Genomic DNA, 25912 nt, shown 5'->3' with positions numbered 1-25912 from the left:
CTTGTTGGATGTACTGCCAAGTTCTCTCAAATAACATGGAAGGCAGCTTATGGTAGAGAAATGAACATTAAATTATCTGACAACAGCTCTGGTGGACATTCCTACAGTCTGCCTGCCAATTGCACACTCCCTCAACTTGAGACATCTGGGGCATTGTGTTGGAACAAAACATTTTAGAGTGGCCTTTTATTTTCCTCAGCACAAGATGCACCTGTGTAATAACCACGCTGTTTAATCTACTTTTTTGATATACCACACCTGTCAAGTGGATGGATTATCTTGACAAAGGAGAAATGCTCACAAACAGGAATGTAAAACAAATGTGTGCACAGTTTTAGAGGAATAAGCTCTTTGGAAAAGCTGGACAATTTCTGGAGTCTTTTTCAGCTCATGAAACACTACATGCTCCGTTTATATTTTTCATTATAAATTATGGAATTGAGATTCTTCTGATGTAAATCCGTTTTTTTTCTTATTTTGTATACAACACAAATATTGCGGGAAAATGGAGGCCGATGAAGGTCGTCACTAGTTACCACAGCTGCAAAGTCATACATCCCGCCTGTTTCTACAATTTATTCTAAAATTGTATTTTAATCCTAATATTAACTACACTGCTAACCTTAATAAAGTCCAAAAAGCAAATTTCGTTTTTAAAATTCTTTACGATATAACCAATTATGACTTTGTGGCGGTGGTAACTAGTGACCACCGCACATAAACGAGTACTTACGGTACGTCACCAGCGCCACCTCGTCAGCTGTCCGGAACGAAACTGCTAACACCAACTCAATTGTTCCGCAAGTAGTTAATTTCCTAGTTCACTCCTGTAAACTCCTGTAGCCATGTCTTTCGAACTCGCCTTTCGTAGTCGTGTTGCCTCCATTATGGAAACTTTGACAGCAACAGCCTTGCAAGACATCTGTCAACTTATGGGAGAAACCTATGCTGCTCTTCGAGTGGAAATGGTGCATGAACAAAATCAAAGTTCGAGGACAAAATTGCAGGCGATGGAGAATGGGACAGGGGTGGAGAATCCAGCGAACTGCATGGAGCGCATTCATAAACTCAGTGAGATTAAATATCTAACGATAATTATACCTATATACTAATTGTCTATAGGAAGTGGGGATAGATATACAATAGCTAGCTATGTCGCCTAGTTAGCTAGCAGTCGCCTATTTATGAAAGTCCGAGAGCGCTATTATTCATGACGTCGCCTGATCCTTCAGCGCTACAGTAGGCCTATTGCTGTGCTCCTAATGTAATTTCTTTAGTTTTAGTGAAGGTGCTTTACAAATACAATATATTTATCCGATAAATATCTACCATCATGGTTGGTGATTGCATATTTCCACTACATGTTTTTGAAGTTTGTCTCGTATAACCAACATTTTCAGAATCTCAAGCTTTATTTGTGTTCGTTTCCCCGCCAGGTTTGAGAAACTTCCCAGTTGTCGAGCAAATCCTCAATGAACAAGAGGCCAATGGTCTTTGGCTAGAAGGTGATCCTACTGTGGAAGACGATGGTCCACCCTCACTGGTGCCAGAAGGAGAAGAGCCAGCACAGCCTCTTAGTCAGACAACAGACATGGTGAGTTGAGTTTGCTGATTTTGTAAAGGTAGAGGCAGGTAACTGCCAAAATAAATGTGAAAATATTATGTTAATAGGGTGTTGGGCCACCAGAACACCTCCAATGCGCCTTGGAATAGATTCTACAAGTGTCTGGAACTCTACTGGAGGGATGCAACATTTATCCATGAGAAATTACATCATTTGATGTATTTGTTGATAGTGGTGGAAAATGCTGTCTCGGGTGCCGCTCCAGAATCACGCGTAAGTGTTCAATTGGGTCTAGATCTGGTGACTGAGACATACTTTAACCCCCCTCCTTTTAGACCCCTCTTTCAAGGTCCCTGAGAGTTCTTCTAGCCGTGGTAGCCTAACTAATGGGCAACTGGGCATATTTATACATTCCCTAAACATGATGGGATGTCAACAGGGCCTAAAATGAACTTTTTGGTCCACCAGCCACTGTAAGGTAGATTTAAATATCTACCACCCACTCGGATTTTTTTTACCAGCCAAAATATTCTCTTTACAATGAAACCAACAAAAAGCAAGACAATGGATGAGCATGCTTTGTAATGTTAGAAACAAATGTATTACTAGTAAGAAGTAAAGTGGTGTATTGTTTTCATTTAATTTCATACGACCTGAATCTTTTAACCAAAATATCATAGATGAGACAAATGTTTTCACCTTGCCCTTTAAGGGTGGGAGGTTACCGTGATAATGCTAAAATGAGTCATGTTTGTGCCTGTGAGTGAGTCTGACTAGTAGCAGCTGTCTTTTCCCGAGGAAGTTGAAATGCAAACATTGAAAAAAAAAAAACTTACCTTGTGGAAAAAATGTAAATATCCAAGAAACAATGTCTCACTTAAGCAGACTTTAGTTTAAAGTAAATTAGACCAACTTGTATGCCTTACTTTCATTGTGCGCACAGCCCCCAGCCAGGCAGTGTTGCAGCGCAAGGTGGGGTATGTTATATACTGTAGGATTCGTAGTTACTTGACTTTTAGTCTTACTTGCTTGTATGAACTATTTTCCTTTAGTAATTTATAACTGTGCAAATCCTTTGACATTTTGACAACTCGGATGACATTTTCTGTAGGCTGCTGCAATGAATGACCCATTGGAACCCAAACTTGGCATGAACATTTAGCTTACAAGACATTTTAAATGTAAGGTCTGGTGGATGATTCAGTCAGTGCCATTAGTGATGATATGACAAGGCACTGGCTGGTTTGTGGGTCTGGGATGAGGGCTGTGTGTGTGGCAAAGCACTGCCGTTTGGCGTGCAGCACGTTGGCAGTGCTTGCTGTGACTCGTAGTGCAGCGCATCGCGGGCTGTATGGAAGTGTGCCAAAATGACTTGACAACCCAATGTGCCACGGACCAGATTTGGCACGAGATATAGATATAGGAGAGAATGCAGATTAAATAAGTCATTTTAAGCCTTGAGACATGGATTGTGTATGTGTGTCTTTCAGAGGGTGAATGGGCAAGACAAAAGATTTAAGTGCTTTTGAACGGGGTATGGTAGTAGGTGCTGGGCGCACCGGTATGTGTCAAGAACTGCAAAACTGCTGGGTTTTTCAGTTTCCCGTGTGTGTCAAGAATGGTCTACCACCCAAAGGACATCCAGCCAACTTGACACATTGGAAGCATTGAAGTCAGCATGGGCCAGCATCCCCGTGGAACGCTTTCCACACAATCTAGAGTCCCTTACCCGACAAATCAGGCTGTTCTGAGGGTGAAAGGGGGTACAACTCAATATTAGGAAGGTGTTCTTAATGTCTTGTACACTCAGTGCATTCCATGATGTGTTAAACATATTCCATTATTTTGGTGTTATTCCCCCTGTAATCTTTTCTATTGATTTTTTTATTTATTTATTATTAAAATGACTGATGTTAGTGTTATCATTTTATTTATGATTACTAGTTTAATTAAAGGCTGTCTTTTGGAAGGGGGTGGAGACATGGCCTGCACCACCGGTCATCAAACAGGAAGAAATGGATGACGACGACATGGAGTCTCAAGGTCAGTTTCATCTTTTACTCTAATCTATGTTCAATACAAAAGCACAGACTAGCTCAACTACACTAAATTGTAACAATTATAGTCACTGTGTGTTGTTGTTGACTTCCTCTTCAGCGTACGACAAGTGGATTCCAGTGACCCACTGGGCCAATCAGAATATCACAGGAGAAAGTGACGAGCAAGAGAGAAGTCAATCATCTGGGGGATCTAAAGAACTTGGATTTGACGACTTCAAGACGGAACCAAGTCCGTTGCTGGTGTCAGCTGAGGATGCTGCTCCACCCATAAAGAAGAAATATGATAAAAGGTACACCTGTGAAATATGTGGAAAGACTGAGAACAAGAAAGCCAGAATGACGAGTCACATGCGAAAGCACACAGGGTTGCCCTTTAACTGCGATATCTGTGGCGAGAAATTCCAGTGTCAGAAATTATTGACCAGACACAAGCGCTTCAATCACTACACAGGGATCATCTACAGTTGCTCTGTGTGCGGAAAAACGTTCATGCAGGTCACATCTCGCGACACGCATGAGCGTGGTCACACTGGAAAAAACTATTGGTGCTCAGACTGTGGTGAGACATTCAAGGAGCGCCAGGAACGCGACACACATGAGTGTATTGTTTACAAGGGAGACCGGCCCTTCAGCTGCTCCGAGTGCAACAAGGACTTTGAAAGGCAGTACCATCTCAAAAAACACCAGCTGGAAAAACACTCTCAAATGGTGGAGCAGACTGTCGAACCTGAACCAGAACCTGAGTCCAAGGACATTGAGGACCAACAGAGTCAGCTTGAGTCTGAGAGTTCTGAGGCACCCACACATTTCACCTGTGACATATGTGGAATGACTATTATGAATAAAGGCAACATCAACAGACACATGTTAACACACACAAGGAAGCCCTTTAGTTGCGATATCTGTGGTGAGAATTTTAAGCGCAAAGCCCAATTCACCCGACATCAGGGCAAACACGCAAAAGTTGAGGAGAAAGTAGAAAAACCCTACAGTTGCTCTGTGTGCGGAATGATGTTTGTGTATTCTAAAATGCGCAACAACCATGAGCGCAAACATATTGGAGAAGACTATTGTTGTTCAGACTGTGGCAAGAAGTTCAAGGAGCGTCAGGAGCACGAGTGCATTGTTTACAAAGGAGACCAGCCCGTCAGATGCTCCGAGTGCAATGAGGACTTTGAAAGGCAGTACCATCTCAAACAACACCAGCTGGAAAAACAACCTCTATTAGTGGACCAGACAGTCGACCCAGAACCTGAGTCCAAGGACATTGAGGACCAACCGAGTCAGTTGTTTGAGTTAGCGGAGAGCTCTGAGACAGAGGCATCCACGCGTTTCACCTGTGACATATGTGGTATGATTATTATGAATAAAGGCAACATTAGCAGACACATGTTAATACACACAAAGAAGCCCTTCAGTTGTGATGTCTGTGGTGAGAATTTTAAGCGCCACACCTGTTTAGCCAAACATCAAGGAAAACACAAGAGTGTTGAGGAGAAAATAGAACCATACAGTTGCTCTACGTGTGGAATGAGGTTTGTATTACCTCAAATGCGTGACAACCATGAATGCAAACACATTGGAGAAGACTTCTGGTGCTCAGGATGTGACAAGACGTTCAAGGAGCGAGGGGATCGCGATGAGCACAAGTGCACTGTTTACAAGCGAGACCGACCCTTCAGATGCTCAGAGTGCAATGAGGACTTTGAAAGGCAGTACCATCTCAAAAGACACCGGCTGGAAAAACACCCTCTAATGGTGGACCAGACACGTCCCGGTCATGATACTGCGACGGTAGTACAGGGAGCACAGCCTTCAAATGACGATGACCCTAAGGCTGATATGAGTACGTTAGGTGGAAAAGTTCCAGTAACAAACTCGGGTTAAGTTGACACAAGTGAAATGGCTTCAACTGAATTAAGTTGTTTTGTTCAGTACAAAAAGGATAGACATGGATTTGAATGAAGGGGTGACTGATAGCGTTGGAAATAGTGTGTAGAACAGTGATGGGACTGGGATTCAACTCCACACAGGCAGGATATCGCATCTCCGACCTTTACTGCACAACTAACTTCATGTTTGGCCTAGATTCGATCTGGACTGTTACAGCGTGCTTCACGTTTGAAATTACATTTCCGATTGAACCAAAATATGCAGCATTTAACGTGAATAGACTGTGATTCCCAAACCACCCCCTCACCCCTACCAACTCACTCGGAGGGCCCTCTGTTGTCACGTGTTGCTGTCAACTCCCGAGGGTGACTTCCAAAGAGAGGCGAGGGGATCAATAAACTGTCTACTTCGGGACACACTCTTGGGTATACTGATGATTTGTCTGGACTTATGGTTTGTTTATATAGCAGGTTAGGAGAACCAACGCAGCCGGTTAGGATAATTAACGTAGTAGGTTAAGAAAAGGGTTAGAGTTAGGCTTAACTAAAATGCCACAGTTGTCAACAAATAGATGGAGCTGTAGGTCTACTCCGTCTAGCCACAACCATCAGCTATGTCAGGGGTTCCCAAACCCAGCCCCCCTTACAACATTGTGGAACATCCTGTGCCCCACTTCTATTTTCTAAGTATATTTCTCTGTTCACACTTCCCTTGATGGCTGGGAGAATTTTGCAGGTTTAAAGCTCATTTTTCTTATTCTATACATTTAGCCAAATCAGTGTGTTAATACGATATTTGAGTGACTCAAACATTACAACAATCTATGGCCTAAAAACGTCTTGACAGAAAGGGTTGTATTAGAGTTGTTAATCAAAATGGAATTGAGAAATATTTGTGACTCAGTGGTTTCAGTAACAGCATTTATTTTTTAAAGGTTTGTCAACTCGATATGTTCTTGTTTATTGAGAGGAATAAAAATGTGTAAAAACCTGTATCGTTTGGTTTTATTTTGCATGTACAATACAAATACTGGATATGCTTGTCAAATCGAGGAGGCAGATAAACGAGTGTTTATGGTATATCACCGGTGCAACCTCGTCAGTTGTCCGGAACCAAACGTCTATCAGCAATTCAAACACTCCAACAGTAACTTAACACTGCGAATTTAGCGTGGTTAGTGAGTTTTGTAGCCATGTCTTTTGAACTCGCGTTTGGTTCTCGTGTTGCCTCCATTATGGAAGCTTTGACAGAAAAAGCCGTGCAAGACATCTGTCAACTTATGGGAGAAACGTATGCTGCTCTTCGAGTGGAAATGTTGCAAGAACAAAATCAAAGTTCGACAAAGTTACAGGCGATTGCAAATAACATCGAGAAGGAGAAGCCAGCGAACTGCATGGAGATAATTCAAAAACCAGGTGAGCTAGCTACGTTGGTTATGCGTATAGGCTGTGTCTGTAGGAAGCTTGCCTACAATTAGCCAGCCATGTCACTTACTCACTTGAAGCCTACAGTAACTGACGTTGCACATCTCCCGGTCGAAGAGGATATCTAATAGTCTGGACAGTAACGTTAACGAGCCTCAACGATTCCGGGAGACTCTTCTCTCGTCTCTAACATGCGTCGTTAGGCTCACTTTTTGTTAACAGTCCCATCACAAATCAAGATGGTTGAATAAACTTTATTTTACAAGTTGCCTGCAGATTTTTGTCCTTATGTTGGAGGTAATCTGAGACACTACGCTGGTCTGTTTTTTTGTCTTTCTGGTTCGTATTTTCAATGCAAACACAATTCGCACGCCACTTGCATAATATGTCAACGATGGCCGAGTTTAACCGAAGCACCGACCAAACATTGTCCCACGCAGTTACCTGGTAAATTTCACAAACGCACCCAGTTGATTAAGAAGGGATGCGCTTTGGTTGACCATGTTGACATATTGTTGTATCACGTGAAATGCGTCTGGAGAAAATACAAGCAACAGAACCTACTAGTGCAACAGAAAGTCGGGTTACCACTTTCCACCGCTAAAAGGACTATGCAAAATTGCATTGTATTCACAATTCTGGCTTGTAAAGAATTGCTTTTTTTTTTTTACAGAAATTTATTTCTGACTAAATGTCCATGGATTAACCTTGGTAACAGTCTGTTGCCGGTAGCGAGGCGGATTACTATGTTATCACCTCTTTAGTAAAACGTAGCTATAGCAAATGCAACCTAGTTCTCAGAAAAACATAGTTACACCATCCTGCCATGAGTAATGATTGTATGTGTCCACTATGTTTGGGAAATCTGAGCCTCGATATCTCTTTTGAAAATCTGTACTTGTATGTTAGCTTCCCCAACAGTTTTGAGAGACTTCCCAGTCGTGGAGAAAATCCTCAATGAACAAGAGGCCAATGGTCTTTGGCTAGAAGGTCACCTTACTGTTGAAGACGAAGGTCCACCGTCACTGGTACCAGAGGAAGAACAGCCATCACAGGCTTTTGGTCAGATGACAGACATGGTGAGTTTAGCTTGTGGTTTGGCTGTCGATTTAAGATACGTCTCAGAGCTGCACTGACTACTCCCAGCCAGATGTCATTGAAAACCATGCAAAGTTTCAAGTCCTGTGTAGCAGGCCTGTAACTGCAAGTAAGGCTTTGAATGAGGCAAGCTCTATACTGTCTAGGCTACAGATGATAATATGTTTAGGGCTCCTTAAACATAAATGCCCTTCTGAAAACATTTGTGTAAAATATATTCCATAATTTGTGTCATTCCCCCTGTTTTTGTAATTTTTAAAAATGCAAGTGTTGGTGTAATTGTTGCTGTATGATCAGTTTAATAACAGCATTGCTTGTCTTTTGGAAGGGGGTGGAGACATGGCCTGCACCACCTGTCATAAAACAGGAGGAAATGGATGATGACGACATGGAGTCTCAAGGTCAATTGAAGCTATTATTTTAATATGTTTAATACAAAAATCACAACTCTGCAGCATGAGTTATTCTTAGCTTCTGTATTTGTCACTGAGAAATATCCCTGTGAAATGTATTGTTGGTGACTTCCTTTTCAGGTTATGGCAAGGATATTCCAGACACTCACAAGGCCAGCCAGAATATCACAGGACAAAGTGATGAGGAAGAGAGAAGTCAAGCCTCTGGGGGATCCAGAGAACTTGGACTCGATGACTTCAAGAGAGAACAGATTCCGTTGCTGGTGTCAGCTGAGGATGCTCCGGCACCCACGAAGAAGAAATGTAATAAAAGGTACAGCTGTGAAATATGTGGAAGGACCGAGAGAAAAAAACGCAGAATGACAAGTCACATGATAACACACACAGGACTGCCCTTTAGCTGCGATATCTGTGGTGAGAAATTCATGTTTCAGAATTACTTAAACAGACACCAGCGATTCAAACACACAGTGAAAACCTACAGTTGCTCTGTGTGCGAAAAAACCTTCCGGCAGGCCACATCTCGCGACAGGCATGAGCGTGGTCACGCTGGAAAAAACTGTTGGTGCACCAACTGTGGTGAGATGTTCAGGGAGCGCGGGGATCGTGACGCGCACGAGTGCATTGCTAACAAAGGAGAACGTCCCTTCAGCTGTTCCGAGTGCAGTGAAGCCTTTCAAAGGCAGTACCATCTCAAAAGACACCAGCTGGAAAAACACCCTCTAATGGTGGAGCAGACTGTCAACCCAGAAAATAGAGTTGAGGAGAAAAGCGAAAAACCCTGCAGTTGCTGTGTGTGTGGAATGATGTTTGTATATCCTAAATCGCGGGACACCCATGAACGTAAACACATTGGAGAAGACTACTGGTGCTCAGGATGTGGCAAGACGTTCAAAGAACGCCAGGGTCGCGATACGCACGAGTGCATTGTTTACAAGGTAGACCGGCCCTTCAGATGCTCCGAGTGCAATGAGGACTTTGAAAGACAGTACCTTCTCAAAAGACACCAGCTCGAAAAACACCCTCTAATGGTGGACCAGCCACCTCCCAGTGATGATACATAGTTTTGTATGGTTTAAAAAAAATAATGACCATGCCCAGACCTAACTGCTCACACCCCCCTCAGCCCCTGCCTCAAACTCCACCATTTTGTCTCTCTCCGTTGTTCAACATTTATTTACATTGTAATACTTCTGACAGCACACTTTCTAACTCTGCCTGTAACCTTTGGATTTTATAGCATTCCCAGAAGGTATGGATTGTCAATTTAAATATTATTCATTACTACATTTAGCTAACATTAGATAGATATTCTAGAGATTCTTACCCTTGCCTTGATTCGGCATTCCAGATCATCATGGTATTTGTAGTTTATGATACACATTAGCAACTAATTAGCATTTCATTTAGGGGTGGGGGTGAATATATTGATACACCACCTTGTCCTAGAGAGATTTACACCTATCAAAACGTCACAGGGTAAGCCTACACAAAACACAGCCCATATTTTAAGTGTTTCTAAAATCCCCAATGGGAAAAATGAATGGTGGAAAAAATGATTGGATTCATTTCTGTTTGATGGCTGGGTATTATGACATACTGTGGCACTCAGTTCTTGGTTCCAATAGTTAATATTTTTTCTAAAGGGTTTGTCAGTTGGATAGGCTCTCTGCAAAGTTTTGAATAGCTTACCTATCATATGAATATCCTTTTTTGACTCCAATAGGATTCCCTCAAGATGTTCTGATGTCCAAAAAGATTTCAAATATAAATGTCTTGATATTAAACTTTTAAGTTGCATGTATTTGAAAATCTCTACATTGGTCAGTCCAGATTTTTCCCCCCATGGACTGTCTCAATACACCGCATCCGGCGACCTTCCACATCTGCATTGGAAGGTGGCCGAGCTACAGCAGTGTAGGTCAGACCATGAGACATCCCGAAAATTGGTTTATCAGGAAAACGGCTGTAGCGTACAAAAGGTTTGGCCTGGAGAAAGATGAGACCCTACCGAACATGATGGTGGTCTACATTTACTCTGACCCCACCCCGTCCAAACTATTTTGGCTACAAACTAATATGACTCCATGGTGGAAAGGGGAGATTCTCACCAATTGGTTTCTTGGACCAATCAGAACAGTTGTTTGCGTTCTAGAAATAATCTGCAAGGCCTCAAATCCAAACTCATTAGAGAATACACTTTTTTGTTGGCGTGGCGTTTGGGTAGCCAGGCAAAGGGATCGATAAACCCATCAATTTAGAACACACTTGTGACTTGAATGATGCAATTCATGTTCCACTTAAATAATAAAACGAGCATGAAATTCAAAACAAATCCCCCTGTTTTACAAGATATAAACCTCGTAACAGTTACACATTTTCATTTGGGAAGTATTATATATTTTACATGTCATGTCTCAATCTGCCATAAATGCACATAGCCTGTAATCAGGCACCCGCCATTTTGTGTGAAATTGCACCAATTCAATAACTCTGTGCCTTATGTGATTTCACTTTGCTCTGAAGCTGCCAGTGTTGCTGTAATGGAGGATCTAATTAATTAGCAGGTTAGAAAGACTAATGTAGCACGTTAGGAGAATGAGGTTAAGGTTAGGAAAAGGGAGTTAGGTTTAGCTTATCCATCTAGCCACAACCATCAGCTTTGCAAACAAACCATAAGTCCCGACAAACCATCCAGGGGAGTCTGAGGGGAGGACGGCTCATAATAGAATGTAATTTGCTACTATTCCACTCCAGCCATTACCACAAGCCCATCCTCCACAATTAAGGTGCCACCAACCACCTGTATAACACCGGTTCTCAATTGATTTTAGGGTGTATTGTGTTACCTGCAATTCTATGTTGTTTTGAATATTGTATTGCTTTAGCAACATTGGATTTTCCCTTTTCATGTATATAAACTTCTTTTTTCAAATCTGGACAGCAAGGGTTGTGGAAGAACAGTTGATCAAAAGGAAGGAAATTAGATTTTTCTTGACTCATCAGGGGTTTCAGTAACGGTATTTTTTTTTAAAGGTTTGTCAACCCAATATGTTGCTTTCTAAGAGGAATAAAGTTTTTTCAACCTGTCGTTTAAGTTTATTTTGCATGTATAACACAAATATTCAAAGTTGGAGAAATTAAGGAGGCAGATAAGTGTTTACAGTATATCACCGGTACAACCTCGTCAGCTGTCCGGAACCAAACAGCCACCAGCAATTCAAATGTTCCACCACAGACAGAAGGGTTTCGTTTTAATTTATAACAGATTTGGCTCCACGGTCATTTCATTCTAGCACACTAGCTAACATTTACCAGGTTAATTAGCCATGTCTGTCGAACTCGCTTTTCGTTCGTGTTGCCACTATTTTAGAAACGTTGACAGAAAAAGCCTTGCAAGACATTTGTCAATTTATGGGAGAAACTTGTGCTGTAGAAATGTTGCATGAACAAAACCAAAGCTCGACAGTCACAGGTGATGGAGAATACCATCGGGAAGGAGAAGCCAGCGAACTGCTCAATTAGGTATTATGCTTATTAGGTTATTTGCCTGTGCAGGAAGCTCGGATACAATTACTTCCCCGCCTGTCGGCTAGCTCGCTAGTGGACTTCGCTCCAGGTGACTTTTGTCGTCATATCTCTCGGAGCGGAGAGGATGGCTAGCTAGCAGTCGCGTGTCTGACGGACGGGCGTCCCGGCTCCAATTCTGGCTTCTCGTTAGCGGACAAATCTCCACTCCATGGTGAAAAATTAACTTCCTCTACCAGGAAGTGGAGTTTAGTCTGATAGCCAGTAATAGGCCTATTGCTTAGCTCATAATTTCCTTAGTACCTTTCACTATGTAGCAAATACAATATATTTATCGGATAAACATAGCTATCCCATGAGTGATGGCATATTTCCATTGTGGTTATGAAATCTGAGCCTCGTTATCCCTATTTTGTGTTGAACCACATAAACTAGATAAACGCTATATATCATCTAGGCTACAGATTAAACGTTTTAGGTTTGTTACTGTGTCTGTTTTATTTTCTTTACATCTCTTCCTCACAGCGCTTTGATAAAGAGAGGCGTGGGTTGGCTGGTATATCTGCTTTCCAATGCATTAACAGATTACATATACATTTTAAGATAAAACATTGCACATCAATTATACTTCAATAATGTCATAGCCTAAACAAAAAAAACGAATACTTTTTATTTGGCCCACATTTTAATCAAATAGACTAAGGGAAATCCAGTAGATCAAAAGTGCCACTTAAACACAAGCCACATTCTTACATGCAGGAACCAATGGGATGCTTGAGGCGGGCATTCCAGCAGATGCAGAAACACCACAAATTGTTGGCCTGCAAATCAGACTCTTGAATATGGACAGCAAGGGTTGTACAAGCAATGTTGTGTTTTATATTTTTTGTTCAGTAAACATGTAAATTGTTGGTCTGATGTTTCATGAGATGAAATAAAATATCACAAATGTTCCATATGCAAAAAAAACACATTTCTCATTTTGTGCACATTTGTTTTCATCTGTTAGTGAGCATTTATCTTGACAGGTGTGGAATATTAAACAGTATGATCATTACACAGGTGACTCTTGTGCTGGGGACAATAAAAGGTCACACAACACAGTGCCACATATGTTGTCTAAAGTTGAGGGAATGTGCAACTGGCATTCAATGTTCAGTTCTCTACCATAAGTCGCCTCCACCATAATTTCAGAGAATTTGGCAGTACGTTCAACCTGCCTCAACCGCAAACCACGTCACCCCAGGACCTCCACATCCGGGATCGTCTGAGGGGGTGCTAAGGAGTATTTCTGTCTGCAATAATAATGCCTATTTAAGGTGAACAACTCATTCTTGTTGGCTGGGCCTGGCTACCAAGGGTGTAGTTTGATGCCCTCCCAAGCCCACCCATGGCTGTGCCCCTGCCCAGTTATGGGAAATCCATAGAATATAATATGTTTATTTCCATTGACTGATTTTCCCTATGAACTGTAACTCAGCACAAAACTTTGAAATTGTTGCATGTTTGGTGTATATTTTTGTTCAGTGTAAATCAATGATGGAATTGATAGATCTTTCTTCTGATTTATCAGTTGTTCCAGTAACAGCTTTCCTTTAGGTTTGTCAACTTTAAAACAACATTTGGAGAGGAATAAAAATCAGTCAGTGATATTTACATTTTATTATTTTACAACACAAATATTGATAACAGCAGGAACATTTTAAGGAGGCAGATAAAGATTGTCTATTATATTGACAAGAAATTCAAGTGACTGCTGCCCCTGTCTACGGCCTCATCACCGACCTGCCTCTCCCCGTACCCACCGCAGACTCCCAGGTAAACGCACTACCACAGGTTCATTGAAGTGTAGTTTACCCAGTAGATATCTGGCTAATACCGACATAATACCTACATGTATAAGTTAAGGAGACTACTTGGCATGTAGTTTAGACGCCCCAAGAGGTTTAATGTAGCAATGTTTCATCAGGACAGACAAATACCCACAGACTGACCTCTTCTTCTTGTTAGAATCATTGGGGGCATCTATTATACACTGCTCAAAAAAATAAAGGGAACACTTAAACAACACAATGTAACTCCAAGTCAATCACACTTCTGTGAAATCAAACTGTCCACTTAGGAAGCAACACTGATTGACAATAAAATGCACATGCTGTTGTGCAAATGGAATAGGCAACAGGTGGAAATTATAGGCAATTAGCAAGACACCCCCAATAAAGGAGTGGTTCTGCAGGTGGGGACCACAGACCACTTCTCAGTCCCTATGCTTCCTGGCTGATGTTTTGGTCACTTTTGAATGCTGGTGGTGCTTTCACTCTAGTGGTAGCATGAGATGGAGTCTGCAACCCACACAAGTGTCTCAGGTAGTGCAGCTCATCGAGGTTGGAACATCAATGTGAGTTGTGGCAAGAAGGTTTGCTGTGTCTGTCAGCGTAGTGTCCAGAGCATGGAGGCGCTACCAGGAGACAGGCCAGTACATCAGGAGACGTGGAGGAGGCCGTAGGAGGGCAACAACCCAGCAGCAGGACCGCTACATCTGCCTTTGTGCAAGGAAGAGCACTGCGAGAGCCCTGCAAAATGACCTCCAGCAGGCCACAAATGTGCATATGTCTGCTCAAACAGTCAGAAACAGACTCCATGAGGGTGGTATGAGGGCCCCACGTCCACAGGTGGGGGTTGTGCTTACAGTCCAACACCGTGCAGGACGTTTGGCATTTGCCAGAGAACACCAAGATTGGCAAATTCGCCACTGGCGCCCTGTGCTCTTCACAGATGAAAGCAGGTTCACACTGAGCACATGTGACAGACGTGACAGTCTGGAGACGCCGTGGAGAACGTTCTGCTGCCTGCAACATCCACCAGCATGACCGGTTTGGCTGTGGGTCAGTCATGGTGTGGGGTGGCATTTCTTTGGGTGGCCGCACAGCCCTCCATGTGCTCGCCAGAGGTAGCCTGACTGCCATTAGGTACCGGAATGAGATCCTCAGACCCCTTGTGAGACCATATGCTGGTGCGGTTGGCCCTGGGTTCCTCCTAATGCAAGACAATGCTAGACCACATGTGGCTGGAGTGTGTCAGCAGTTCCTGCAAGAGGAAGTCATTGATGCTATGGACTGGCCCGCCCGTTCCCCAGACCTGAATCCAATTGAGCACATCTGGGACATCATGTCTCGCTCCATCCACCAATGCCACGTTGCACCACAGACTGTCCAGGAGTTGGCGGATGCTTTAGTCCAGGTCTGGAAGAAGATCCCTCAGGAGACCATCTGCCACCTCATCAGGAGCATGCCCAGGTGTTGTAGGGAGGTCATACAGGCACGTGGAGGCCACACACACTACTGAGCCTCATTTCGACTTGTTTTAAGGACATTACATCAAAGTTGGATCAGCCTGTAGTGTGGTTTTCCACTTTAATTTTGAGTGTGACTCCAAATCCAGACCTCCATGGGTTGATAAATTTGATTTCCATTGATACATTTTGTGTTTTTGTTGTCAGCACATTCAACTATGTAAAGAAAAACGTATTTAATAAGAATATTTAATTCATTCAGATATAGGATGTGTTATTTCAGTGTTCCCTTTATTTTTTTGAGCAGTGTATGTCTAGGAATAGTCTCTGTGGGGCATAGTCTCTGTGAGACATAGCTAGTATCCTTCCACTGTCAGGTGTTGAACCACACGCATCAACTTTTGTATTTGTGTAACTATTTCTTTCGGACATGCCTTTCGTTCTCGTGTTGCCTTCATTATGGAAACCTTGACAGCAACAGCCGTGCAAGACATTTGTCAATTTATGGAAGAAACGTATGCTGCTCTTCGAGTGGAAATGTTGCAAGAACAAAACCGAAGTTCGAGGACAAAATTTCAGGCGATGGAGAATAGCAAGGGGAAAGAAAAGCCTGCGAACAGTATGGAGAGCGTTCAAGAAGACGGTGAGATGAAATATTTACAGATAGTTATGCCTATTGACTATTTGTCTGTAGGAAGCTAGGAGACAAATAATACACTAGCAGGCAAGCAAGCAGTCGCCTGAATGTGCAGCCCCGGAGGGCACTGTTATTACTGACTGAATATTAGTGCTCCCTGCTGGACCTTATGGCTATAGTCTGTAGGGGGCACCCTACTCCCTCAGTAGTGAAAAGGTGCTTTGCAAATACTATTCTAAATATATGCAATCATGACGAGTGATGGCATATTTCTACTACATGTTTTTGTGAAATCTGAGCCTTATTATCCCTGTATGACCAACATTTTCAGAAAAACTCTATTTGTATGTTACCCCCCCCCCCTCATCAGGTTTCAGAAACTTCCCAGTCGTGGAGCAAATCCTCAATGAACAAGAGGCCAATGGTCTTTGGCTAGAAGGTCACCTTACTGTGGAAGATGCAGGTCCACTGTCACTGGCACCAGAGGAAGAACAGCCATTGCAGAGTTTTGGTCAGATGACAGACAAGGTGAGTGGAGCCCTTTTCTTTGATTGGCTGGTGATTTTTGTAAGGGTAGATATGTCTCGCAGAGATGAGGCCCAGACATATTTAATTGAAAACCATGCAAGCTCACGCCCAGCAAAAATGTGTAGCAGGACTTTAACTGTAAATAGTATATTAAGGCTTTGAATGACCCTTAGATCAATTCAAATGGGCTTTCCGAGTGGCGCAGCGGTGTAAGGCACTGCATAGCAGGGCTAGAGGCGTCACTACAGATCTGGGATCGATCCCGGTCTGTGTAGCAGCCGGCTTGCAACTGGGATACCCATGAGGCGGTGCACAATTGGCCCAGCGTCGTCTGGGTTAGGGGAGGGTTTGGTTACCGGGATGTCCTTGTCCCATTGTGCTCTAGCGACTCCTGTGGCGGGCCGGGTGCAGGCACGCTGACACGGTTGCAAGTTGGGCGGTGTTTCCTCCGACACATTGGTGCGTCTGGCTTCGGGGTTAAGCAAGCAGTGTGTAAAGAAGCAGTGTGGCTTGGCAGGGTCGTGTTTCACAGGATGCATGGCTCTCGACCTTAGACTCTCCTGAGCCCATACAGGACTTGCAGCGATGGGACAAGACTAACTACCAATTGGATATCATGGAAAAGGGCAAAAATATATATATAAAAACTCAGAAAACCATCTAGGCTACAGATAAACCTTTTTAAAGGCTGTTTTCAAAGATTCTCATTTAAGCATAAAATATGCCCATCCAAATATATTTGTTTGTATTAAATATATTCCATGATTTTGGTGTCATTCCCCTGCTGCATTATGTTTTGTAATGGAAACCCCTGCAACAAGATGCTTGTCTAACTGTTGCTGTATGATCTACTCTCTTAGAGGCTGATAAGAGTTAATAACACCATTGGTTGTCTTTTGGAAGGGAGTGGAGACATGTTCAGCACCGCTGGTCATTAAACAGGAGGAAACGGATGATGTCATGGAGTCTCAAGGTCAGTTGAAGCTATTGTATTACATGTTCAAGCTCTGCAGCATGAGTTAGTGCCTTCAGAAACTATTCAAACCCCTTGATTTATTCCACGTTTTGTTAAACCCCGAATTCAAAATGGATTAAATACAAAAATTCTCACCCAATAATGACAAAGTGAAAACATGTTGTAAGAAATGTTTCCAATTTTGAGCAACTCCAGCCGCCGCTTGGCATTGCGCATGGTGATCTTAGGCTTGTGTGTGGCTGCTCGACCACGGAAACCAATTTAACGAATCTCCCGACAAACCGTTTCTGTGCTGACGTTGCTTCCAGAGGCAGTTTGGAACTCGTGAGTGTTGCAACCAAGGACAGGCGATTGTTGTGCGCTACGCACTTCAGCGGTCCCATTCTGTGAACTTGTGTGGTCTACTACTTTGTAACATTGTTGCTCCGAGGACGTTTCCACTTCACAATAGCAGGACTTACAGTTGACTGGGGCAGTTCTAGCAGGAAACATTTTTTTTTAACGAACTGACTTGATGGTAAGGTGGCATCCTATGACTGTGCCATGTTGAGTCACTGAGCTCTTCAGTAAGGCCATTTTACTGCAAATATGGAGATTGCATGGCTTTGTGCTTTTTTTATTTATTTTTTAAATGTAAAAAAAAGTAATAGTTTTTACACCTGTCAGCAACAGATGTGGCTGAAATTGCAGAATCTGCTAATTTGAAGGGGTGTCCACATATTTCTTTGAATATATAATGTACCTGACCTGCCGGCCCTACCTACCTGGCCGGCTCTGCTCCCCCGGATTGCCGGCCGACCGGACCCACCTGGCCGGCTCTGCTCCCCCGGATTGCCGGCTGACCCTACCTACCTGGCCTGCCGGCTGACCCTACCTACCTGGCCGACCAGACCCTGAGTCAGTACTTTCAAGAAGCACCTTTGGAGGAAATTACCGCTTTGTGTTGTCTTGTGCAGAGCTGATAGACGTTCCCATCTGGATTTGGGTATTTTCTCTTTTTTTCATTGTAGATTTTTTTCAATCTCTGTTAAATTAGATGGGGAGCGGCGGTGAACAGAGATCTTCAAGTGTTTCCACAGATTTTCAATGGGATTCTGGTCTGGGCTTCAGCTGGGCCACTCAATGACTTTTACATTGGCTGTATACTTGGGTTTGTTCTGTTGGATCGTAAATATTCGCACCAGTCTAAGGTCATTTGCACTCTGAAGCAGGTTCCTATCCAAGGATTTGTCTGTATTTGACTCCATTCATTGTTCCCTCTTTCCTTACTAGTCTCTCATTCCCTGCCGCTGAAAAGTGTCCCCATAGTATGATGCTGCCACTACCATGCTTCATGGTAGGGATGGTGTTAGACGGGTGATGAGCTGTGCCTGGTATTCTCCAGACATAGCGCTTTGCATTCAGCCCAAAGAGTAAAATGTTGGTCTCATCGGACCAAAGAATCTTTTTCCTTATGCTCTCTTTCACATGCCTTTTTGTAAACTCCAGCCGTGATGTCATTTTCTTTTTTCTCAGAAGTGGTTTCCGTCTGGCCACTCTTAAATAAAGCCCAGATTGGTGAAGTGATATAGAGACTGTTCTAGCAGGTTCTCCCATCTCAGCCAAGGAACTCTGTATTTATGTTGATGGTTATTGGTCACCTCCCCATCCAAGGTTCTTGCCCAGGTGCTCAGTTTGGTTGGACAACCAGTTCTTGGTAGAGTCTGGGTAGTTATGTATTTTGTCCATTGCCCAATGATGGAGACCAATGTGCCCTTGACTGTTTCCAACACTGGAAATTGTTTTCTAACCTTACCCAGATGGAATTCTTTCAGATCTACATACAGTACCTTGGACATAATGGAATAGTTTCTGTTCTGACACGTGCACTTTCCATTGTGGTAACTTTATATAGACGGAGGTGCGTTCAAAAATATTTGGTGAGCTTGAAGCAATGAGTGTGGCGTACAGTATTTAAAGGGCAGTGGCCATACTGACGAAGTTCCCCAACCCACAACCAATGACACAGTGCATTCAGAAGTATTCAGACTCCTTGAATTTTTCGACATTTTGTTACGTTACAGCCTTATTCTAAAATGGATGAAGTTGTTTTCCCCCTCGTCAATCTACACAACACCCCATAATAGGAATGCAAAAAAGTTTTATTTTTGTGTAGCAAATGTATTAAACAAAAAAAAGATCACATTTACATAAGTATTCAGACCCTATACTCAGTACTTTGACGCACATTTGGCAAAGATTACAGACTCAAGTCTTCTTGGGTATGACGCTACAAGCTTGGCAAGCCTGTATTTGGAGCCACTACCATGCTTTGCCGTAGGGATGGTGCCAGGTTCCCTCCAGACGTGACCCCAAAGAGTTCAATCTTGGTTTCATCAGACCAGAGAGAATTGTTTCTGGCTTTTGGCAAACTCCAAGTGGGCTGTCATGTGCCTTTTTAATGAGAAGTGGCTTCCGTCTGTCCACAGTACCATAAAGGCCTGATTGGTGGAGTGCTGCAGAGATGGTTGTCCTTCTGGAAGGTTCTCCCATCTCCACAAAGGAACTTTGGAGCTCTGTCTGAGTGATCATCGGGTTCTTGGTCACCTCCCTGACCAAGGCCCTTCTCCCCTGATTGCTCAGTTTGGCCTGGCAGCCAGCTCTAGGAAGACTCTTGGTGGTTCCAAACAACATACATTTAAGAATGATGGAAGCCATGTGTTCTTGGGGACCTTCAATGCTGCAGAAATGTTTTGGTACCCTTCTCCAGATCTGTGCCTCAACACAATCCTGTCTCTGAGCTCTACGGACAATTCCTTTGACCTCATGTCTTGGTTTTTGCTCTTACATGCACTGTCATCTATGGGGCCTTTATATAGACAGGTGTATGTATGCCTTTCCAAATCTTGTCCAAGCAATTGAATTTACCACAGGTTGAATCCAATCAAGTTGTAGAAACATCAAGGATGATCAATGGAAACAGGATGCACCTGAGCTCAATTTTGAGTTTCATAGCAAAGGATGTGAAAGTTTTCATTTTCAATAAATATGCAAAAATGTATAAAAACATTTTCACTTTGTCATTATGGCGTACAGTGTAGATGGGTGAGAACAAATATTTCATCCATTTTGAATTCGGCAACAAAATGTGGAATAAGTCAAGGGGTATGAATACTTCCTGAATGCCCTGTATGCTCTTAGCTTCTAATGGACAATATGACGAGTCACTGTGAAACAAACCTGTAAAATGTATTGTTGGTGACTGCCTTTCCAGGTTACAGCGGGTGGATGCCAGAGTCTCACAAGGCCAACCAGAATATCATAGGAAAAAGTGATGAGGAAGAGCGAAGTCAAGCCTCTAGGGGATCCAAAGAACTTGGACTCGACGACTTTAAGAAAGAACAGAGTCTTGCTGGTGTCAATTGTGGATGCTGCAGCACCTACAAAGAGGAAGAAATATAACATCAGATACACCTGTAAAATATGTGGAAAGACTGGGACCAAGAAAGGCAGAATGACAAGTCACTTGATAACACACAAAGGGACTTCTAGTTGTGATATTTGTGGTGACAAATTCAAGCATCAGAATGGCTTGACAAAGCACAAGCTACTCAAACACAGTGTGAAAACTTAGTTGCTTAGTGTGCGGAAAAATGTTTTTATATTCTAAAATACGTGACTACCATGAGCGCATACACGTTGGAGAAGACTACTGGTGCGCGGACTGTGGCAAGACGTTCAAGGAGCGCCAGGATCGCGACATGCACGAGTGCATTGTTTGCAAGGGAGACCGGCCCTACAGCTACTCCGAGTGCAACAAGGACTTTGAAAGGCAGTACCATCTCAAACAACAACAGCTGGAAAAACACTCTCTATTAGTGGACCAGACTGTCGACCCAGAACCTGAGTCCAAGGACATTGAGGACCAACCGAGTCAGTTTGAGTCAGCTGAGAGTTCTGAGGCACCCATAAGGAATGAACCAATACAATACACTTGTGAAATATGTGGAACAACTTGGGCGACACAAAATAGCATGCGCTCTCACATGTTTATACATAGAAAAAAACAAAGGAAACACTATACCTGCGACGTCTGTGGCAAGGTATTTAGGCTCAAATCACCTTTCACCAAACATCAGCTCAGACACAAGGGAGACCTGCCCTTCAGCTGCTCAGAGTGCAACAAGGACTTTAAAAGTCAGTACCAGCTTAAAAAACACCAGCTTGAAAAGCACCCTCTAAAGGTGGAGCAGCCGTGTTCTGATCTTGTATGGACAGCGACCTGAAGGCCGATATCGGTGCCTTTGGTTGGTAAGTTCAGGTCCCACAACCTGAGTTAAACAATGATCGTGGTGATGTCTAACGTGTGCTCTGTCTGAGAATGTCAACTACTATTTATGCTCTTCACTGAACATGACCCAATTAAAATGGCTGTATCTGAATGAACATTTTTAAGTGTAAGAATTTTTGGTTTTAATGTCGGTTTTTTTGCCCATAATTTTGGCTTTGGCAAAATTGGATTTTTCCTTTTGTTTGAAAAGCATGATTTAGGCTTCATCATTGTTAAATAGCTTGTCGTATTTGAATAAAAACATATCCAGATTTACGTTTCCATTTCATAAAAAGGGCAACTATGGAATGAGTGAGCGATTACTGATTTGTAAATACAGAGCAACTTTCTCCACCTGGAACTGAATGTGTTTACTTCTGACATGGTGAGTTCTCCTATAGAGGGAGGCGGAATCGGAGTAGAGCAGCATCCTAAATCAATTGGGTCGATAAACTGGTATTTACGGTAGACTAACGTCATGACCTCTGCCACCCGGAAGTAAACAATGACATGTTAACTGCTAGCGAGCTGAACACAAACAATATCGCCGAAGATTTTCACATACATATAGTTAGTGCTTTTTGATGACATGGTACTTTTACTCTACAAACCATTCATCCAATACACTTAATGTGTAAGCTTTGAGTGAAATAACGTTAAGCGATAATGTCGAATTCTGTACCTTTTCACTCTCAGCTCGCCTCCATCTTGGAGGTATTGGCTAACGCGGCAGTGGCAGAAATCTGCCAACTTGTAGACGAAGGCTATGCCGTGTTGCGCCTTGAAATATCGAGAACTCAGAGCGAAAACCGGGCTTTGAAGAACAAACTACACCTGGTGGAGGTTCGTTCTAGGGAACGATCTGTCAAAAGAAGCATCGTACCCCCATTGTCGAGCTGTTTTGGTGCGCAAGTAACAGGTGAGTTTCTATAGTCTACCAATGCAATGATAGACATTGAGTTTTGGTGCAGGAAATATTATTTGTGGACTGTATGTTCTCAATGCCGTGCATGTCATGAATTTATTGTTTTTCCACTCCGATATAGATCAAGTCGAAGAGAAGCAGTCCCCGAGTGTAAGGAGAAATGGAGGATCCGTGGTGTTGGGGGACAGGATCACTAGGACTGTCAGTGAAGAGGTTAATGGATTCTAAGTTACATATCTGATATAGTTGCAGACAAATATATCAGCACTCTTGCACTTTTATTAAATAGTTCCCCATTTCTTAAATAAGTACTTTGATCACCAGATTTTCCACATGGCTTATTTTTGTACATTTAAGTTGAACATTTTAATTTTAAAAAGTAAAGACGATGGCATGGATAAAATTATTGGCACCCCGGGAGCTAGTACTTGGTTGCACAGCCTTTGGCCAAGATAACTGGAGACAAGCGCTTCTTGTAGCCATCAATGAGCTTTCCACACCTTTCTACTGACACTTTGGCTCACTTTTCAGCCGCAAACTGCTATAATTGTTTAATATTTGAGGGATGCCATCAACTGCTGTTTTTAGATCTCGCCTTAGGTTTTTGAGATGATTCAGATCTGGACTTTGCTGGCCACTCCAGAACACTCCAGCCTCTCTTCTTAACCATTTGTGTGTGTGTGTGTGTGTGTGTGTGTGTGTGTGTGTGTGTGTGTGTGTGTGTGTGTGTGCTTGTTGTCCTGCTGGAAGACCTATAACCTTCAACAGAGACCAAGTTTTTGGACACTGGGTTTAACATTAGACTACAAAACACCTGAATCTGCTGATGGCTTGCGAGCTACCAGAGGTAGGGAGGGTGTTATTTTCATTGAATGCTTAATTTGGTTGTCAGTAAACACAGAGCTGATCTGTATTGCCAAAGAGTTTTTTTTATTTATTATTGGTCAACAGAACATTTGGGTGGATTTTGGTAAGTTAAATCAAGCATTTTGTGTCTCCTTCAGCAGTGTGATCATCTTATGTCTACCAAAAACCAAACAAAGCATTCAAAGAAAATAACACCCTCCCCACAATCAATTATGGGGGTGGTTTGTGGGGTTAATTTGCTGCTTCTGGTACTGGGGGTCTTAAATGTTTGCAAGACATTATCAAGGTGTTTTGGAATGCAATGTTCAACTCAGTGTCTCTGTTGAAGGTCCTCTTCCAGTAGCACAACAACCTCAAACGCACACAAAAAAAGCACCCTGGAATGCTTCAAGAAGAAGCGCTTGACTGTTCTGGCCAATGAAACTTAAGTTTACAAAAATAACATTGCAGAATCCATGTTGAAAATCCAATAAGGTGTGGTGACCAAAAGTTAGACAAAAATGTATTTCAATTTATTTTAGAATAAATGGGGAATTATTTAAGAGCGCACTCCAACTGTACTTATAGACTGTGTGGTTATTCCTGGAGTGAACTTGAGGATACAGCAGGACAGTTAGAGTTCAGTCCAATTCCTCCTGTTGTTTTGCAGAACCTTGACACGACTGAGCATCCTGAGGTAGTGGTTGTAAAAGAAGAGAAATTGGAAGAGGAGCTGAGAGACTGTGGCTCAAAGCACAACCAGCAACCCAGGAGACTGAGTAGGTACCACACTTGGTCTAGTTACAAAAAGTATACAATCGCATCATGAAATTGTTATCTTCTCTCGCTCTCATTCTTGTCCTCAGTTAGTGTGTCTCGGTCTCTTGTTGCTGTGAACGATCAAATCCTGAATGCAGAAACTTCACCTGTGGAGGTAGCTGAGGAGAAGCGGGACAGCGACAACCGGAGGCTCCAACAGACCGCGAACACACACAGCACGGCAAGCCAGCACACACACAGCTCGGACTGTGTGACATATCAGAGAGAGAGTCATACAGCAGCTGGCCTCTCTCGCATAGAGGATGGTAGAGACATGCTTGATCCATCTTGTTCTTATTTGGTGGAAACGGACTCTACTAAGCCACTTGATGCCCAGCCGCCCTTGACTCCGAGTGGGGTCACAACCTTGTGTGACAGTATGGCTTCCTCTGCCTCACTGGGCTGGAAGCAGGAGGCCGGAGGAGTTGACACTCTTAAAATGGAGGCAGGAATGCCCTCCTGGACCAAAGGGAGGGATATTGGAATGGGCCTGGCCGCTCAGTGTGGAGGTGACATCCCTGGGAAAAACAGGGAGTGTATTCAGCTGGGGAACGGCACAAACGTCTGTCCTCAGAGCAACGTTAACTTAAGGGAGAGCGAGTCATCGGAAGGGCGCAGGTCCAGCGAACCGGATGTAAAAGGATTCGATACCTCCTTAGACTATTTTTTCTCTCCTTCGGAAATGGCCGGGATACAGACTCACCACCGAGGAGACGGCGCTGGAGACGAAGAGCTGACCTCTTGTCCGTATCCTGGCGACAATGGTTTCGTCAGCCCTTCAAACTCGACACAAGGGGGCCTCCCCTTCTCAAACAGACTGGCCAACTGCCAGGAATGTGGACGGCTGTTCTCCAACTCGCTAGACCTCGCACTGCACCAAAGAATTCACATGGGGGAGAAACTCTTCAGCTGCGCCCAGTGTGACAAGCAGTTCCTCCACCTGCACCAGCTCAAGACCCACCAGAGAATACACGCCAGGGAGAAACCCTTTAGCTGTTCCCAATGCGGGAAGCGCTTCTCCCAGTCCAGCCACATCAAGAGACACATGAGTGTTCACACAGGAGAAAAGCGGTTTGGCTGCAGCGTATGCGGCAAGAGGTTTTCACAATCCTGTAGCCTCAAAGTGCACCAGAGCGTCCACACCGGAGAGAGACCGTTCAGCTGCACTCAGTGCGGGAAGAGTTTCTCTGTGCTCGGGAACCTAATGAGGCACCAGAGTGTCCACAGTAGAACGCAGGATTAAGTCTTGAATAATTCATGCACACTGTACTCTGTTTATATCATGTTGGTAAAATATTGATAATGAATTTTGTACATCGTGCATAGTAAACATTGTTGTTTTGTAATAATATCCTGACGTAAACTGTCTCTTGGTGTGATGTGAACATATTAAAACATTACCCCTGAAAAATGAATGTGGAGTTATCATGCTTGTTCAGTGCATTGAATGAAAAACTGCTCAAAGTCACTAAATGATGAGCCTATTGCTATTAAACCTACTACTTCATCAAAGGCTGCTCTGTAAACGTGGGTTGTCAAGATTTATTCACATTATTTGGGGTAAGGCTATTATGTTTTAACAATTTAAAAATGATATGAA

The 25912-nt window shown here is 43.1% G+C and overlaps 5 protein-coding genes across 9 annotated transcripts; all 5 read left to right on the top strand.

Moving 5' to 3' along the window:
• The first annotated feature begins 749 nt into the window (after positions 1-749).
• On the top strand, positions 750-6509 carry LOC124017861 (zinc finger protein 221-like). 2 transcript variants are annotated; one of them, XM_046333097.1, is made up of 4 exons: positions 750-1071; positions 1437-1594; positions 3520-3607; positions 3722-6509. In XM_046333097.1, exons 1-4 carry the CDS (start codon positions 846-848, stop codon positions 5509-5511), a joined length of 2262 nt encoding a protein of 753 aa, XP_046189053.1. In that variant the 5' UTR covers positions 750-845; the 3' UTR covers positions 5512-6509. The 2 variants fall into 2 exon arrangements, with proteins under 2 accessions (XP_046189053.1, XP_046189055.1); XM_046333099.1 differs by having other exon boundaries at positions 751-1071; positions 3535-3607.
• Positions 6510-6608: 99 nt separating this feature from the next.
• Positions 6609-11542, top strand: LOC124017881 (zinc finger protein 135-like). 2 transcript variants are annotated; one of them, XM_046333137.1, is made up of 4 exons: positions 6609-6932; positions 7851-8020; positions 8368-8440; positions 8573-11542. In XM_046333137.1, exons 1-4 carry the CDS (start codon positions 6710-6712, stop codon positions 9514-9516), a joined length of 1410 nt encoding a protein of 469 aa, XP_046189093.1. In that variant the 5' UTR covers positions 6609-6709; the 3' UTR covers positions 9517-11542. The 2 variants fall into 2 exon arrangements, with proteins under 2 accessions (XP_046189093.1, XP_046189094.1); XM_046333138.1 differs by lacking the exon at positions 6609-6932 and adding an exon at positions 7365-7586.
• A 4083-nt stretch (positions 11543-15625) lies between these two features.
• Positions 15626-21994, top strand: LOC124017895. 2 transcript variants are annotated; one of them, XM_046333153.1, is made up of 4 exons: positions 15626-15915; positions 16280-16437; positions 17341-17410; positions 20667-21994. In XM_046333153.1, the coding sequence occupies exons 1-4, from the start codon at positions 15732-15734 to the stop codon at positions 20852-20854; spliced, it is 600 nt and encodes a 199-aa protein (XP_046189109.1). In that variant the 5' UTR covers positions 15626-15731; the 3' UTR covers positions 20855-21994. The 2 variants fall into 2 exon arrangements, with proteins under 2 accessions (XP_046189109.1, XP_046189110.1); XM_046333154.1 differs by lacking the exon at positions 20667-21994 and adding an exon at positions 19882-19937 and having other exon boundaries at positions 15632-15915.
• Positions 21046-21678, top strand: LOC124017850 (zinc finger protein 570-like). Its single transcript, XM_046333085.1, has one exon. The coding sequence runs from the start codon at positions 21046-21048 to the stop codon at positions 21676-21678; it is 633 nt and encodes a 210-aa protein (XP_046189041.1).
• Positions 21995-22189: 195 nt separating the features above from the next.
• LOC124017870 (zinc finger protein 696-like) lies at positions 22190-25782 on the top strand. Of its 2 annotated transcripts, none has more exons than XM_046333120.1 (4): positions 22190-22641; positions 22769-22860; positions 24164-24272; positions 24411-25782. In XM_046333120.1, exons 1-4 carry the CDS (start codon positions 22389-22391, stop codon positions 25553-25555), a joined length of 1599 nt encoding a protein of 532 aa, XP_046189076.1. In that variant the 5' UTR covers positions 22190-22388; the 3' UTR covers positions 25556-25782. The 2 variants fall into 2 exon arrangements, with proteins under 2 accessions (XP_046189076.1, XP_046189075.1); XM_046333119.1 differs by having other exon boundaries at positions 22195-22641; positions 24360-25775.
• Positions 25783-25912: the final 130 nt, after the last annotated feature.

This window comes from Oncorhynchus gorbuscha, unplaced genomic scaffold (assembly GCF_021184085.1).
Source record: "Oncorhynchus gorbuscha isolate QuinsamMale2020 ecotype Even-year unplaced genomic scaffold, OgorEven_v1.0 Un_scaffold_346, whole genome shotgun sequence".
NCBI lineage: Eukaryota > Metazoa > Chordata > Actinopteri > Salmoniformes > Salmonidae > Oncorhynchus > Oncorhynchus gorbuscha.
This window is presented reverse-complemented; position numbering and strand designations above follow the sequence as displayed.